Here is an 18,031-nt window from a genome sequence, read left to right on the forward strand (position 1 = left end):
ATTTCCTCCTTGTGTGATGAGACATAAGAGGTGACTGCTGCCCAAAGTTCTTTTTGTCCCTCATTGTAGCCATTGACTAAGTCCTGGGGTGACCCACCCTATCCCCTATGCTTCTGCTTCAGGTCCTAGCAGAGTCCTGCGTCACATCTGCACACATGGTCCTCTTTAACATATCACCTCAGATCCAATCTTACATAGCAATGGACAGGGCTGGTCCTTTAGCACCAAAGGCAAAAAAATCAAAGAGTGCCCCACCCATGAGTGGTGAACTACTTCTTCATCATAGATTGCAGGTCCTGCCCTCTCTATGCCCTTTGTCTCCTGCTGAAGTGCTTAAGGCAGCTCTTCTGGCTACTCATAGCACAAAACCTAACTAATCTCCAATTGTCAAAGCCAATTATAATCTTCATCTACAGATGTTCCTGTAATGTATTGCTAGCACACATCATTTCCCCAATTAAGAATAAGGATTATAAGATTTCACAAAGTTTATACCGAATTCTCACAGACTCACCGAGTGTCTTCCTTATACCACTGGAATTCAGCCAGTGGAACGGCCAGGGCGGAGCAGCGCAAAATGCCTTTTTGTCCAACAGACGCTCCCGTGTTTCTGGCATCAGAAATGTATGGAGGGTCTATGAAATGGACACACAAATCATAAAGTCATATTGATTATATAATTATGTGGCATGGTTATCAAAGATTTAATTAGGAAGACTTCCATAACATTCACCCACCATTTTCCCCAGTGAAAAAATACTTTGCTTCACTTTCAACAACATTTGTTTTTCAAAAGGGGAAGGCCATTACGGTAACACTCACCCTATTCAGACAAATTTTACTTGCCTGTGCAGTCACCTGACATTCCATCAACCGGTTTCTAAATAAAATGTGCCTGGTTGAGGAGTCAAATCATTTTTTTTTCAATAGAAAATGAAATGCTTGCTTATAGAGCATGTTGGACCTGTTTACAATGTAAAAAAAAATAAGAAAGTGCCCCCCTCTCAGAGCTAATGAGCCTGTTATCCGCCTTATCACCATAGCAAAAAAAGCAGCAATCCTGCTGTTCCCCCCTTACAATGTTGATACCAGCCCACATGCATTTCTGCACTGGGGGCTGCTTTCAAAGAGGTTTCTTATAAAAAAAGGGCAAGCTCCCAACCATGCTGATAGGTATTGGGAGGGTAGGTGGGTGGCCACTGCCTGGTAAACTGGGTTTAGGGTTTTTTCAGACCACTAACAAATTAACAAATGTGTGTGGGTATGAATATGAAATTTTAATAAACACACTAAACAGTTTTAAAAATAAATGGGTGCTTTACTAATATTTACCTTCCAGGCCCAAGGGGTGTCTGAAGAAGTCCCACACAGAGCCTCCTCCAGTGGTAGAATCCTAGAGAAGACAGCACACCCCCTCTTCTGGTTTTCTACCGTTGGCATTGTTTTAAGTGCTCAGGGAACTCTGGGGAAGTGTCTTTTTAAGATCCCTATGCCATCACTAACCAAGTGAATTGCACATATTTGGGCTAATATCATATATAAGCTGCAATGTTATCTCCTACCCCTCTCAAAGAGCCCTCTGTGCTGAAGGGCATAGGGGATGATATCAACACACACATACAGTATAGACTGCGCCTGCTAACATATAGTACTGTAGTGCACATGCTTGTATGTGTCATGCCTTGTAGATGGTCTTTGCTGGTATATGATGTATATATGGATTCTACCTCTTGGGTTTTAGAGTCCTCTGTGAATTATTTTTTTTTTTTAGATGACAATAAATTGCTAGGCACAGATATACACTGTCAGACATTTCTCAGCCTCTTTCATGTACGTCTTTGCTATAATAGCAAAAGAAGAAGATGTCACTCACAGTTGACTGTGATTCTGACTCTGCGGACATCAGGTGTGGACACCTCATTGGCAGCGCTGCATTCATATAGTCCTGACTGCTCCCTGGTGATCCCTATAATCTCCAGATACTCATCATCACCGACAAATCCACGAGCTGTAGGAGGAGAAGAGACAACAGTCATATGAAAAGCACATACAGGACCCTACGGATGAGCACATGGCTTCACTGAGAATACCAGGTTGGATGAAGCCAATGATCTTGCAGATGTAAACACCAGCTTTTCCATCCTACCCTGTCATTAACCATAATGTCCTCCTGCAGACTCCAGTGTTTTACCTCCTCTGCAGCATTTCCTGTGGTCAGAAGTGAAGGCATTTTTCACTCATGGTACACAAAATCTGGAAACAGAGAATGGGCAACCAAGAGAGGATGGTGACTTTAAGCTGAGGAACCAAAATATTGGTGTACCTAATAAATGTCTCCTGTACACGACATTATGGGAAAACTGCAGAAGTGGTAGTGATGGTACAGCAGCGTTATCTTCTGGCAGGATAATAGTGTGATCAAGGCCTGTAACAGGCCACCACTCTCTGTGTGGCCTATGGACCTCTTGCATGAATTCTTCATTTCTCTGCAGAGTCCCCCTCTCCTTATACACTGGGAATGATGGTATCTTTACTGCACAATTGTCTCACAGCCTGTCCACACACATGACCATTTAGTATATACAGTACATATATATATATATAGTATATAAGCAGTGTTCCATGTAGCAGTGAAGTGTCGGCCCCCCCTAGGATGGGAAGTGATGACATTAGCCCAGGACCTCGGGTGGTCAGCAGTCTCTGATTGGAGGATTGGTCCATACATCTCCGGTACACACACTGGCACACACAATCCTCCAGCTGTAACAAGGATTCAGCTAGTGACCGAAGCACTGGCTCCGCCTTCTTCTACACAACTGGAGCCAATCAATAGACGGGGGTGTTCTCTAGTTGCAGGGTTAACCCTTTGTGAGCAGGATGATCGGGGTGCGAAGTGTATGAGAGGGAAGCGGTGTAGTGCTGGGAGGCTGCCTGTCCTCCCTGAGAGCCGCAGCCTGGACTCCGCACCCCTCAGGAGCCATCAGAGGTGATCCGAGCCTAGGAGGATGGTGGGTCATGGAGGTGACAGGAGGAGGAGGGGGCAGACAATGGTCAGGGTGAGGGGAGAGGATGCTGACTGATTGTGTGGGAAGCCGCCACGTCATAAATGATCCTTCAGCTGAGGGGAAGGATGGCAGAGGGGGAGGAAGAAAAGACAGAGGAAGACACCGGGTGTCTGGGGCCAGTTTAGCAGCATTCAGCAGTGTTCCTCTCAGACTCAGTCTCTTACTGCAAGCCAGTTGGTGGCTGCTGATCACTGTGGATTTTTGTAACTCTGTCTCTTTTTTTGTTTTGTTTCTCTGTCTGATTGGTTAATATAGTTAATTTATATTTGGTTAATATATATTTTGTCTTTAATATTGGTGCTGGTGGCATCTTATGGCACTTAATTTTGCAAATTAAAAGAAATGTATTAGTTTCATGTTTTGTTGATTTAATATTTTCTACAATTTTTTTTTAAATGTTTAATTAATTCATTGATTATTTTTTTTTTTTTTTGGGGGGGGGGGGGAGGGCGCAAGTAGCTGGTCTTGCCTAAGGCGCAATATAGTCTAGCACCGGCTCTGCGTGTGATTACACAGCACAGTGCCAGACTTCCAATAGCATGGCATTATGGGAAATAATACAGCAGCTTTAAAGTATCTCAAGTTCTAAAAAGTTTGTTTTCCTTGTTGATGGAGTGATGGAACTCTTAGTTTAACAGTTGTTACTGCTACAGGAGTTGAGGGGAACTCTTCTAATCAGAACAACTGTTCCAGTGACAACTGTCTAAAAAAATATTCTTAGTGTGAAGAGACTTAATCTAACTTCCTCTTGCTTTTCCAGGACAGAAAATAAAGGAATACAGTATCTGCCAAGCACAGGCAGCAGGAAATAAAAAAAAAACCTAGAGAATATTTAACAATTCCCTTCTCTAAAACTAGAAAAATTGCATGTATATTCAAGCAGGTAATTTGCAGCAATGTTCATTGTTATGAGCCACTAAAGTAGAAAGTAGACTCTGAGGACCAATCACTATGGCCTGATCCCTGCTGATGTATCCTGTGATTGATAATGATTGTGTATTACGTGCAATGTCCTGCTATTGATCACAAAAACCCACAACACCCAGCTATTTTCTAATCACCAGATAGCTGACATATGGGTGGGAGAATATGACATGGCTTTGGTGAGAGAGAAAAAGAAGATCTACGGGAAAGAGGATATAAAATGGATTTACAGTCAGGTCCATAAATATTGGGACATCGACACAATTCTAACATTTTTGGCTCTATACACCACCACAATGGATTTGAAATGAAACAAAAAAGATGTGCTTTAACTGCAGACTCTCAGCTTTAATTTTAAGGGTATTTACATTCAAATCGGGTGAACGGTGTAGGAATTACAACACTTTGCATTTGTGCCTCCCACTTGTTAAGGGACCAAAGGTAATGGGACAATTGGCTTCTCAGCTGTTCCATGGCCAGGTGTGTGTTATTCCCTCAATATCCCAATTACAATGAGCAGATAAAAGGTCCAGAGTTAATTTCATGTGTGCTATTTGCATTTGGAATCTGTTGCTGTCAATTCTCAAGATGAGATCCAAAGAGCTGTCACTATCAGTGAAGCAAGCCATCATTAGGCTGAAAAAACAAAACAAACCAATCAGAGAGATAGCAAAAACATTAGGCGTGGCCAAAACAACTGTTTGGAACATTCTTAAAAAGAAGGAACGCACCGGTGAGCTCAGCAACACCAAAAGGCCCAAAAGACCACGGAAAACAACTGGTGAGCCTCAAAAACAGGAAGGCAAACTCGCCAAACAACATCACAGTTCTGGAACAACATCCTATGGACAGATGAGACCAAGATCAACTTGTACCAGAGTGATGGGAAGAGAAGAGTATGGAGAAGAAAAGAAACTGCTCATGATCCTAAGCATACCACCTCATCAGTGAAGCATGGTGGTGGTAGTGTCATGGCGTGGGCATGTATGGCTGCCAATGGAACTGGTTCTCTTGTATTTATTGATGATGTGACTGCTGACAAAAGCAGCAGGTTGAATTCTGAAGTGTTTCGGGCAATATTATCTGCTCATATTCAGCCAAATGCTTCAGAACTCACTGGACGCCGCTTGACAGTGCAGATGGACAATGACCAAAAGCATACTGCAAAAGCAACCAAAGAGTTTTTTAAGGGAAAGTGGAATGTTATGCAATGGCCAAGTCAATCACCTGACCTGAATCCGATTGAGCATGTATTTCACTTGCTGAAGACAAAACTGAAGGGAAAATGCCCCAAGAACAAGCAGGAACTGAAGACAGTTGCAGTAGAGGCCTGGCAGAGCATCACCAGGGATGAAACCCAGCGTCTGGTGATGTCTATGCGTTCCAGACATCAGGTTGCAATTGACTGCAAAGGATTTGCAACCAAGTATTAAAAAGTGAAAGTTTGATTTATGATTATTATTCTGTCCCATTACTTTTGGTCCCTTAACAATTGGGAGGCACATATGCAAACTGTTGTAATTCCTACACCGTTCACCTGATTTGGATGTAAATACCCTCAAATTAAAGCTGACAGTCTGCAATTAAAGCACATCTTGTTCGTTTCATTTTAAATCCATTGTGGTGGTGTATAGAGCCAAAAATGTTAGAATTGTGTCGATGTCCCAATATTTATGGACCTGACTGTATCTGCTGGGGAGTACAGGTGACCTATGGGGGAGGATATAATTAAGATCTATGGGCAGAAGAGGAAAAAGGAATATATGGGTAAGAGGATTTAAAAAGATCTATGAGCTAGCTAACACAGGTGACCTATGGGGGAGGAGATATGGTGGATCTATAATATGAGCACTGAGGAGGATATAAAATGGATCTATGAGCTGGGGAGTACAGAAAACCTATGGGGGAGGATATAATTTTGATCTCTGGGCAGAAGAGGAAAAAAGGATCGATGGGTAAAAAGATCTAAAATGGATCTATGAGTTGGGGAGTATAGGTGACCTCTGGGAGGAGAATATCATATGGATCAATGGGCAGGAGAGAAAAAGACGGTCTATAAACTGGGGAGGAAAAGGTGGATCTATGGACTAGAGAGGAAAAGAGAATCTACAGGTTTGCCTGCTTCCCTCCTTTTGCAGCTCAGAAAGGCTACAATTGATAGGAAAGATGTAGCTAGGCAAGTGATATACAACCTAATGGGAGGCCCTCCACCGACAGAACTGGTGTGTGCAGCCGGGCAGGAGCCAAATAGCACTAACAAAGGACAAAGGAAAGGCGTTGCAAGTGTGTGCCCCCCCCCCCTCCGAACCATACCAGGCCAGGGGACCCCTTTGGCAGAACACCTTGTCCCTGTGTTGATGAGGACAAGGCTCTCTTCCCACATCCCTGGCCCGATGGACGTAGGGGTCTGGGTGGGGTGACTAAAAATTATGTAGTAAATAAACAGTGTCCTTGTTTTCTAGGAGGCAGGCGGTTGCTTGTGTCCTAGTAACCAAATACACTTGCGACCCACAGGGCCGGTGCTAGACTGTTTTGCGCCCTAGAAAAGACCAGCCACTTGCGCCTCCCCCCCCCTTCCCCCGGCCAAATAAATAAATAAACAAACAAATAAATAAATAAAACATTTTAAAAACAGCAGAAAATATTAAATCAACAAAACATGAAATTGCTAAATGTCTTTTAATTTGCAAAATTAAGTGTCATAAGATGCCACCAGCACCAATATTAAAGACAAAATATATATTAACCAAATATATATTAACTATATTAACCAATCAGAGAAACAAAAACAAAAAAAGAGACAGAGTTACAAAAATCCACAGTGATCAGCAGCCGCCAACCGGCTTGCAGTAAGGGACTGAGAGGAACACTGCTGAATGCTGCTACACTGGCCCCAGACACCCAGCATCTTTCTCTGTCCTTTCTTCCTCCCCCTCCGCCGCCCCTCTCCTCAGCTGAAGAATTATTCATGGCGTGGCGGCGTCCCACATGATATTGTCCGCCCCCATCCTCCTCCTGTCACCTCCATGACCCGTCATCCTCCTAGGCTCGGCTCACCTCTGATGACTCCTGCCAGGGTGCGGAGTCCAGGCTGCAGCTCTCAGTGAGGACAGGACCTAACCAGCACTACACCACTTCCCTCTCATACACATCGGGCCCCGATCATCCTACTCACAAAGGGTTAACCCTGCAACCAGTGCACACCCCTGTCTATTGATTGTCTCCAGCTGTGTAAAAGAAGGCAAAGCCAGTGCTGGACACACCCCATTCGGTCACTAGCCAACTCCCTGTTACAGCTGGAGGATCATGTGTGCCAGTGTGTGTACCGGAGATGTATGGACCAATCCTCCAATCAGAGACTGCTGACCACCTAGGGACCTGGGCTAATATCCTCACTTCCCATCCTAGAGGGAGCCGACACTTCACTGCTACATGGAATACTGTTATATATATATATATATATATGTATATATATATACTACATGGTCATGTGTGTGGACAGGCTATGAGACAATTGTGCAGAGTAAAGATACCATCATTCCCTGTGTATGAGGAGAGAAATGAAGAATTCATACAAGAGGTCCATAGGCCACACAGAGAAAGTGGTGGCCTTTGCTGTGCCCAAGCGCCCCTAGGTGCTAGTGCGCCCTAGGCAACTGCCTAGTGGAAGCACAGGCCCTGGTGACCCATACAGTGAGAACTGGTCATTTGTATTACTACCGCCAATAATTAAATAACTTCCGGCAGCAGCCAGAAGTTCGCTTCGGCAGGTGAACACCCTATTTAGCTCATCTCTCTACTTTAAGGTAATTATTCTCTGCATTAAGGTGTTACTAAACCCAGGACCCTGCATCCACTATATCTGGTCTCCCACAGTACACAGAACATGGAAATGCAATTATTTTAGTAAATATAAACTGTTAAATACCTTTTCTCATCAGCAGTTATAGCAGTCTTGTGACTTCTATCAGTGTTCAGCAGAGCACTGGTTAAAGCTTGTAGGAGGAGTTTTCTTTCTGCTCTGGGAGGATGCAGAACCCCTGACTTCTGTCTGGACAGTGCTGATTGGCCCTGTGCTGATCACATGCACTCTCCCAAGAGAAAAAAACAAAAACTCTCTACCAAAATACACCAAGCTGAGCATGGGCAGATGACTCCACACAATATGTCTTATCAAGAGTTAAGAGGGGGACACATGAAGAAGGGGAGGATCAGAGAAGTTGGAATCAAAAAGCGTTTTTACACAATGCAGAGGATTAACCCCTCAGGTTCCACAGTTAGTATAACAAGAATGCTTTACTGCATATACAGACTGATTTTACTGTTGTGGTTTTAGTAACACTTTATGGTAAAAACCTTTTAATAGTAGCATGCCCCCAACCCTTCTCCCCTAAATACTTACCTGAGCCTGATCTTGATCGAACGCTGTGCAAGTTTGTGTGTCTGAACAGACGCCAACAGCCCGGGATCAAGCATGCGCAAGTGCCCCCATAGGAAGTGGTTTCCTATGGGGGCATCCAGAAGAGAGGAGGAGCCAGGAACACCAGGAGAGGACCCCAGAAAAGGAGGATTGGGGCTGTTCTGTGCAGAACCACAGAGCAGGTAAGTATACAATGTGTTTTTTTTCCTGTCTTTTATTTTTATTTTTTTTTTTAAGAAAGCTTTACAATCACTTTAAGACTGTAATCTCTCAAAAGCAGGGTTACTCTTGTACTGTAACTCTACTGATTCCCTATACTTTTTAAAGCACTGTACAAACTGTTGGTGCTATATAAATCCATAATAATAATAATAATAATATAGCGCTACCCCCTTGAGAGCTGCTGGTTTTGGGTCCCCTTTATTTCCTGCATTTACTAGGGATTTATTAGGGAATTCAACTTGGATTAGGTAAAGGGGTTATGGGATGCCTAACTTGACTGAAGAACAACGAAATGAGGTTGGATTCCTTCTCTATCGTACTGCAAAAATTACAGATATTTGACTGCATTCCAGTCTGAACCACAACAGTCTTTAGCAGTGTAATCCTCTCCTAGGGATTCCGTGTTCCAGATGTGAATTTTCAGCAAAGTGACAACTTACAGGAGCTCTGAGTCCCCTTTGTGAACAAAATACCATCCCACCTGGCTACAGTATCTGATTCCAGGACAAGGGATAGGGTAGGCAATAAACTGTCCCCTGAAGACTTGCTAAGAACTTACATCTAGCAGACTTCTCCCTTATAGGCCCTGGGGGTATAGGGGTACTCACACTGTCCTTGTCCTGCAGCTGTGGATAGAACTGCTTTCAGGCCTTCTAGGTGGACTGGTTCCTCTCCAAGCTATGCAGGCTGCCCTTCCCCGGGGGACTACAGGACATTGGAGCTCCCTCCTTCAGCTTTCCTCCTTCCTCCAACCTCTATCCTGGAGGCAGAACTCCTCTTCTCTGAGGCCCCCTCCCAGGCTACACAGCAGCTCCTCAGACATCCATCTTCCACCTGGCTCTCCTGCTGAACAGGCTCTGTCATATGGGCCAGTTTGTCACACTGCCAAGCCTCCTGCCTGGGATTAGTCAGACTCCCATAAATATGCAGATCAGCCCCTACTCACCTCTGCCTACTGCTTCTAGAAGCCTCTCCAAGCTTCTAGAGCAAGGGAAGGTACCAGAGGACTGACCTGTAGAGCCCTCCAGCTTAACCTGAAGTAACCCTCTCACTCACACCCAGGCTTCTAGCAACCCTCTAACAACATTCAACATACTATGTGCACAAGTGAGCCCTAACATAATAATAATCATTACACAATTCCCTATTGGGGATCAGGATAGTATTTATTTTCCCCTGTTGGAGCTAATTCGACCATGCTTTATAGGGTTTTTTGCCTTACTCTGGATCAACTGAGAGTACAGAATTCTGTATATGGAGATTTTCCATTGTTTCTATTTATTTATTTTTCTATTAGTTGAACTAGATGGACTTGTGCCTTTCTTCCATTTGACTAGCTACGTAGATATGTAAATATTCAAACAGAGCACTTAGGGCTGACCATTGAGAGAGTTTAGTAAGTATTCTGCTTCTGGTCAGACCTAATAAAGAAGTGTGTGGCAGTCTCAGTACAAAGGAAATCACAATCAAGCGGCTAAAATCAGTACAGAATTCATGTATTATATGGTTGAACAGTTCTAATCTCACCCTGCCATTACAAGCTGTGAGTCAGGACCCCAAATGTTCTCCCTAATATATTGACACACCCATTCATCTGCTGGAAAGCAAAATACTGAACGATCTGTCAGTCAGAGCCCCACGCTTAGACTTAGGGTGCCAAATAGAAAGGTTTTGTATCTGTGATCTGGATTACATGTGGCAGCAAACAGGTGAAGCCTGTGGAGGATTTCTGTAGGCTGATGCTTAGTGTTTTAATGGGAGATCAGTCAATCATTCCTTAGTTCATGTGAAAATCTCCTTCTGTCGGGTGAATGACAGAACTGGAAGGATCTATTCTTGACTTACAGTCAAGACATGAGACACCTACGCAGCACTAGACTTGTCCAACCATCTGATAAATCTCCTTGGTCCGGCTCCTGCCAGCCTATTGCACTGAGCCATGCCCGGCGCAGACAGGCTGACAGAACATCTGCAAGCCGTGCTGTGCTATTCCGGCATCATACAGCCTCCATCTCTGTAAATAATGCATTGAAGATGGCAGGCGAAGGTTTCACAGTATAGTTGGCGCTCTGTGGTGAGTCACAGCTCCCGTGAAGTGCTGAGCTGGGAATACATCCCTCTACCATTATCTGCATATAAATAGCATCTTGATTCCACGAGGGGGGGAATGCAGGGGGTATCGTACCCTGTCACTGGTGCTGAATTTATAGGACGTTGAATCTTCCCCTTCATTTCAGCCCTGAGCCTGGAAGCAGCCAGTGCCACTGTCACTGATTGTATTCATTAACAAACTCTCCATTTATCCTGTTCCTTGCTCTCCCTGCGCTTATTATGTCACTAGAGTTCCAGGTTCTTCTGTCCCCTCAAACTTTTACCCCATGTCTGGCTGCCTCCCCTCCTCTCTCTGTGACTTCAGCAAGTGACAGAATGGGGACAGGCTGTGCAATGCCAGCAGCTCAGGGGAACTTACCAAGATAGGAATGTGGAAATAGAAATGTGTAGAGTTTTAATTAGTTCTTACACTTAATATGCAAATGTTCATGTCCTTCTTAGGTTGGGTAAAATGAGACTTTTATTTAAATGTGAGGAGCGCTTAGAAGAGCTAATTAAGCAGCCAAGAGAAGATAGAATAGGAAGCTTACGGCGACACCTGCATGTGTACAAAATCAATATATGTTCTTTGTGTCACTTCCAGTCTGGGCACACATCTCCTCTGGATTCATCACTCCGGGGTCCTCGGTGAGGATACATAAGTTATACTACAGAGATGCCCCTTTGGAGGTGTTGGAGGAATAAGACATGCCAACACATATTATAACGAAGGAGGAAGGATGGGGGTAATGTGAAAATGTTGTTGATGTGCCTTCATGGTAATAACAATCCTAGCATCCCCTGTGTCCCTCGTTAGCTGACCTTGCTGTGAAGCTGCTTGTTATAATTACCAAGATTAAATATTATGCTCCAATTAAAACAGACCACCTGGGGAACGGAAGAAGAATCTTCACACCAATTCACATCAGAAAAAAAAGCCCATTATAGCTTTATGCCTCCAGCTGAGCCACCAAAAAGGGGCGCTACCCTGCCACTATGCAGAGCTGCACTCACATCTAAAAGTGGCTGTAAACCTCAGACATGAAATATGAGGAAAGCATATCCCTCTATATCAGTGGTTCTCAACCTTCCTAATGCCGTGACCCTTTAATACAGTTCCTCATGTTGTGGTGACCCCCAACCATAAAATTATTTACCCAGTAATTATAATTCATGAGTGTCGTTTTACCTCCAATACTGCTGCTTTCAACACAGTAGCTGCTTTTAACAGAGTAGCTGCTTTCAACACAGCAGCTGCTTTCTACACAGTAGCTGCTCTTTACACATCAGAAATATGTGTTTTCTGGTGGTCTTAGGGGACCCCTGTGAAAGGGTCGTTTGACCCCCAAAGGGGTCGCGACCCACAGGTTGAGAACCACTGTTCTATATTGTGTACTTCTCTCAAATAAGAACACTAAATGTTATTTCTGTCTGCTGCTTTGTTTCTCTGCTATCAGCATGAATCACTTCTGACAAGTTTTCCAGACACCAAGTGAATAAATGGTGACACGGGAGGGAGTTCCAGCTGATTGACAGCTTCAGCTCTGTTCCTGTGCGGTGTGTGAAGGGCGGGGGGTCTCTTCCTTCCAATCAGCTCTCAAAGCTCTCCTCACTGAGATCTGCAGAATGTAATTTTAGCTCTCTGCCCTCATTTTTCTGACAGCTCAGTCAAGGTGTATAAATTCTGCACTCTGAATGGCTATTAGAGAAGACTGCAGATAAACAGGTAAAACCTATGTATGAGGATTTGTTTAATCTCTGTGTATTAGAGGAGGCCAGTCACTTCACTGGGTATATGTAAGGGCTTACAACCACATTAAGGCAAGGCAGAGACCAAATAGCAACCTTAGCACATCAAATCTCACCTGATCTCATCTTAGTACCATATGTAGCATATCAAGGATGCACAGAGCAGGAACATTCCCCAAGGGTCAATTCTGTGTATTGATTTGGTGTGATGTCTAAACTGCTCATGGCATCCAGTTTGAGACCAAAGATGCTCATATATACGTGGAATACAAACAGGGAAAGATTTAGACATTCTGTGATAATAATCAGCCAGTCTGGGGGCGGCTCACGCTGGTGTCCAGTTAGAAAACATGACCTAAAAGATGGAATTGTTTGGTTCCTTGCACACAAGGATGCTGACCCGCTCAATCTAAATGCAAGCGACTTTCCCCTGTCAAGGCAGCACTGTTGCAGTGTAGAGCCTTCTATACACATGAACAGCTGTGTGCTGCTGTACTCAGGTATACAGCGGTGCTAGGATAAACACAAGTACAACGTACAGGCGAATACAAAAATAGAACGCTTTCTGCTTTACATACACCCATATGCTGCCTGTGTGCAAAGATCCTTAGGGTGCTGCACTGAAAAATGTATTCAAATTCACTTTGTATGTATTCAGTCACTTCTATGGTCTCTGAACTGATGTCTGTCAGATTTGGATATCATGAAGGTAACTAAATCCACTGCACTGGCCATTTCCCGATGCAGCTTTATCTCAATCTCAATTTAGTGTGTTGTTGTTGGACTACGGTTACCAGATTTTCAGAATGAAACCCAAGAACACCTACTGTGCACACCTGCATTTAAACCACAAAACCACACCCCAATTTGTAGCCACCCTAAAAATAATGCCCCATTTTTAACATGCTTTGCAACAGCTGAGCTGCATGAACATTAGAAATAATGCAGCGCACTTGGTGCGTGGTGGTGAATGGTCATATATATGGTGCAAAGATCAGTAGGGTATAAGGTACAGAGTGCAGAGGTCAGGAGGGGAAAACACAGATTGCAGAGGTCAGGAGGGTATAAAGTACAGTGTGCAGGGGTCAGAAGTTTGTAATGTAGAGTGCAGAGGTCAGGAGGGTGTAACACACACAGCGCAGAGATCAGAGAGTATAATGCACAAAGAACAGAGATCAGGAGGGTGTAACACACACAGGACAGAGGTCACAAGGGTATAATGCGCAGAGAACAGAGGTCAGGAGGGTGTAACACACACAGGACAGAGGACACAAGGGTACAATGCACAGAAAGCAGAGATCATGAGGGTGTAACACACACAGGACAGAGGTCACAAGGGTATAATGCACAGAGAGCAGAGATTAGGAGGGTGTAACACACACGGGACAGAGGTCACAAGGGTATAATGCACAGAAAGCAGAGATCAGGAGGGTGTAACACACACGGGACAGAGGACACAAGGGTATAATGCACAGAGTGCAGAGATCAGGAGGGTGTAACACACACAGGACAGAGGACACAAGGGTATAATGCACAGAGAGCAGAGATCAGGAGGGTGTAACACACACAGGACAGAGGACACAAGGGTATAATGCACAGAGATCAGGAGGGTGTAACACACACAGGACAGAGATCACAAGGGTATAATGCACAGAGCGCAGAGATCAGGAGGGTGTAACACACACAGGACAGAGGACACAAAGGTATAATGCACAGAGAGTAAAGATCAGGAGGGTGTAACACACACAGGACAGAGGTCACAAGGGTACAATGCACAGAGAGCAGAGATCAGGAGGGTGTAACACACACAGGACAGAGGACACAAAGGTATAATGCACAGAGAGCAGAGATCAGGAGGGTGTAACACACACGGGACAGAGGACACAAGGGTATAATGCACAGAGAGCAAAGATCAGGAGGGTGTAACACACACAGGACAGAGGTCACAAGGGTATAATGCACAGAGAGCAGAGATCAGGAGGGTGTAACACACACGGGACAGAGGACACAAGGGTATAATGCACAGTGAGCAGAGATCAGGAGGGTGTAACACACACGGGACAGAGGACACAAGGGTATAATGCACAGAGAGCAGAGATCAGGAGGGTGTAATGCAGGGTGAAGAGTTCAAGAGGCAAAAACACACAGATTGCAGAGGTCAAAATGAATTAAAGTACAGAATATAGGGGTCAAGCTTTCATAACACACAGACTGCAATGGTCAGAATCAAGTAATCCATACAGTGCAAAGTAATATGTGCAGCAGCAGCAGCATAGTAGTTTTAAGATATTCTACCTTGCCCTCTGCATCTGGTCCAAGTGAAAGTCTGGCATCCATCCCTCCTCCTTTGCTTGGGCTTTTTAATGAATGCAAGCATCTCAAGGTATTCTGCCTGGCCATTGCTGTGCACTGTAAACATTGAGTGGTGGCTCATCAGTCCCCAGCATCCCGGCATCCCACGGTAAGCGCACAGCCAAGACACCCACTCAGTAATCACCCTATGCAATGGTCAATCAAGTTTCCAAAGTGCACAGGGCAATTGCTGAGTGGCCGCCTATGCTGTGCATTTGATGCGGGCTGCCAGGATACAGAGGGTGATGGACAATGGCAGGATGCTTGTTTCAGGGGGACAGATCACTTGAAATGAGGATGGACACTGAGAAATGGAGTCAATGACATTCTTAGGCTGGGCTGTAACCACATTTCACATAGCACCAGATACTCTTAAGTTGCTTGCTGTACTTTTGGCCTGCCATCATAAGAAACAATCACCTGTCACAATTGATACTCTCACACACTGGGGCTTATTTACTAAAGCTCGAGAGTGCAAAATCAGGTGCACTTCTGCATAGAAACCAATCAGCTTCCAGGTTTTATTGCCAAAGCATAACTGAACAAGTTGAGGTCAGAAGCTGATTGGCTACCATGCACAGTTGCACCAGATTCTGAGTGAACCAGCTTTAGTAAATAAACCCCACTGTATAAAATAAATAAATATAATGGCGCCTAGGGAAAAAAATGTAGGTCATTAACTGATATACCAGCTGCAAAATCCACCATAAGATAAATACAGTGTAAAAACAACACAAAAATAATTTGCGCTAGTAAATAAATATACAATTATACCTGTGAACAAAAAAATATATAAATACTATCAAAGTGAATAATAAAAATAAAAAGTGTCCAAAAAAAGTCCAAATTGGGATGTGTGATAAAAATCTGAATAAAAAGTGCACCAAATTGTGACAGTCCACCACCACAAGCACTAAATAAACTCACCAGAGCTATAAAAAACAGAAGCATATGTTGCTCTGGGGGTGATGGTATAAACGGAGTAATGAACCATTCATGGATGTCTCTTCAAGGAGTAATATTCTGCAGAACCCAGCTGACCAATTTCAATGAGGCAATGCTTTATACAAAACCACTGAGGAAATCCACTTCTCCAAGGGATCACTTTAATCGTATCCGAAAGGGTAATACCAGACATCAAAGAGGTGTCCCAGCCGACACCAGCATTAACAGCATATAGGAATCACAATACAACGAACCCAGCCACTCGGCACATGCGCAGTAGTTCGCTGGGAAACGTAATGATGTCACATCAATCAAGCCCCGCCCCACGCGTTTCGTCATCGACGTCCTCACGAACCCCACTGTGCCTACATACACTAACTGAAGAAACAATATGATACAATGTCAGAGACTTGGGAATTACCACACTCACTTTTCATGCTGTACTTACATTTCTCGTGATAGTGCTTCCACGTCACAGCAGGTTCAGGTCTGCCAGTAGCCAAACATCGCAGAGTCACTGTGCTGCCCTCATTCACTGTAATGTCTGAAGAGATATTCAAGATTTTTGGGGAAACTGTTGGAAAAAAGCAGAGGGAAGGGGATGAAAGAAGAGAAGTAAGATTATTTTATATGACTGCAATTCAGAGACTTATATGTGCCTTTATTCTGGGCAAATAGTGTAGCTGAAATCCCTAATACATTGTCTTCAGCCTTTACCCAGGTAATTCATACAACACATCAGGAAAGAAAAAAAAGGAAAAGTATGTTACAATCAAAGAGAAGCCAATTTCACTTTTAATTGATAGAAAAATGATTTGAATCACACTGGGTCCTATGGACAATAACATGCTTTGCCGAATTGCTGTAGAGAAGATATGGGAATGTCCTATGTTTCCCAAAGAAATGTGTTTTAATTTCAACCTTTTTCTGTGCACGTTATTAAAGGAAACGCTTCTCGCACTCTGATCTTTCTCCTACTGATTGTGGAACAATGCAAAAAGCAGTAGACTGTGGCAATAAACAGTTCAAATTACTGAATATCAGTACTTAGATGAGTAATGACTGGTTGGTACATGGATTTTTTTGCAGAGATTTAGTAATTCTGAGTACTGAGACTGTGAGGTCAAACACTGTACTCTTGAATACAGCACTGGTTTTAGACAGAGCAATGAACAGCACAATTTTCAAAGTTATGAGGATCCCAGTGAATATGATTGTTTATGATTTAATAACTGCTTTATAAGGAATAATGAGTTTTCAGCATCTCACTGTGAAGTAATCGGTATTACATATAGCATCAATTATGGGGTCACAGCTTCCAGATCTAGGCTTTCAGCTGATATTACAATCTTTCAGTGTTTGATCTAAATTGTAATCTGGTTTGTATCATCATATTTCTCTGTACTTGGCACAAATGGGAGCTGGGCCTTCTATGTGAAGATTATAACAATTAAATTTAATACAAGATAATTAGAGACAATTTAGGAACAAATTTAGAAATCTGCTCTAATTTTTTATAAAGGGTTTATGGACAGGCCGGAGACATATTTGAGAGTATCTGGAGAAAGACATATTGAGGGAGACTTACTTCAACTGGGGCACACACATTCTGATGCAGCTCTGCAAAGAAACCAATCAGCTTCCAGGTTGTATTGCCAAAGCTTAATTTAACAAGCTGAAGTTAGAAACTGATTAGCTACCATGCACAGCTGCACCAGATTCTGTGTGCCCCAGTTTTAGTAAATCTGTCCCATTACGATACCTTCAAAGATTGACTGACAGCAGCCTACCAAGATTACATGATCTAGAAGACCAGAAGTGACTGAGTGAGATCTACAAGGGTTACTAGAACTAGAATACATTACTGGATCTAAAAGAAGTCCGGAGGTGAATGGGTGTGATCTAAAAGGGTTACTGGATCTAGAAGAAGACCAGCAATAACTGAGTATGATCTACAGGGGTTACTGAATTCAGAGGAAGTCCAGCAGTGATTTAGCGGTTTCTTCAAGGGTTACTAGGTCCTACAGAATCTAAAAGAAGAACAGCAGTGTTTGTGTGGGATTTGCAAGGGTTACTGGATCCTGAGAAAGACCAGTGGAATCTTCCAGGGTTCTTGAATCTATAAGAAGACGAACAGTGACTAAGTGGGATCTACAAGTGTTACAGATATAAAGGAAGACCAGTAGGGACTGAGTGGCATCTCCAAAGGTCATCAGTCCAACCAGCAGTCACTGAATACGCTAAATAGAAATTACAACTGTTA

The 18,031-nt window shown here is 43.6% G+C and overlaps 1 protein-coding gene across 1 annotated transcript in view; it reads right to left on the reverse strand.

Moving 5' to 3' along the window:
• The window catches only part of LOC149452860 (opioid-binding protein/cell adhesion molecule homolog), a 472,779-nt gene that overhangs the window by 5,986 nt on the left and 448,762 nt on the right, over positions 1-18,031 (reverse strand). The window contains exons 4-6 of the mRNA XM_089688893.1: positions 16,217-16,342; positions 1,874-2,008; positions 515-635 (exon numbers count right to left, since the gene is read on the reverse strand). Coding sequence (XP_089545019.1) covers positions 515-635; positions 1,874-2,008; positions 16,217-16,342 — 382 coding nt within the window. The remainder of the gene's footprint in view (positions 1-514; positions 636-1,873; positions 2,009-16,216; positions 16,343-18,031) is intronic.

The sequence above is a fragment of the Staurois parvus genome, unplaced genomic scaffold (genome assembly GCF_062004578.1).
Source record: "Staurois parvus isolate SC_StPar_1 unplaced genomic scaffold, SC_StPar_1.0 ptg000458l, whole genome shotgun sequence".
Taxonomy (NCBI): Eukaryota; Metazoa; Chordata; class Amphibia; order Anura; family Ranidae; genus Staurois; species Staurois parvus.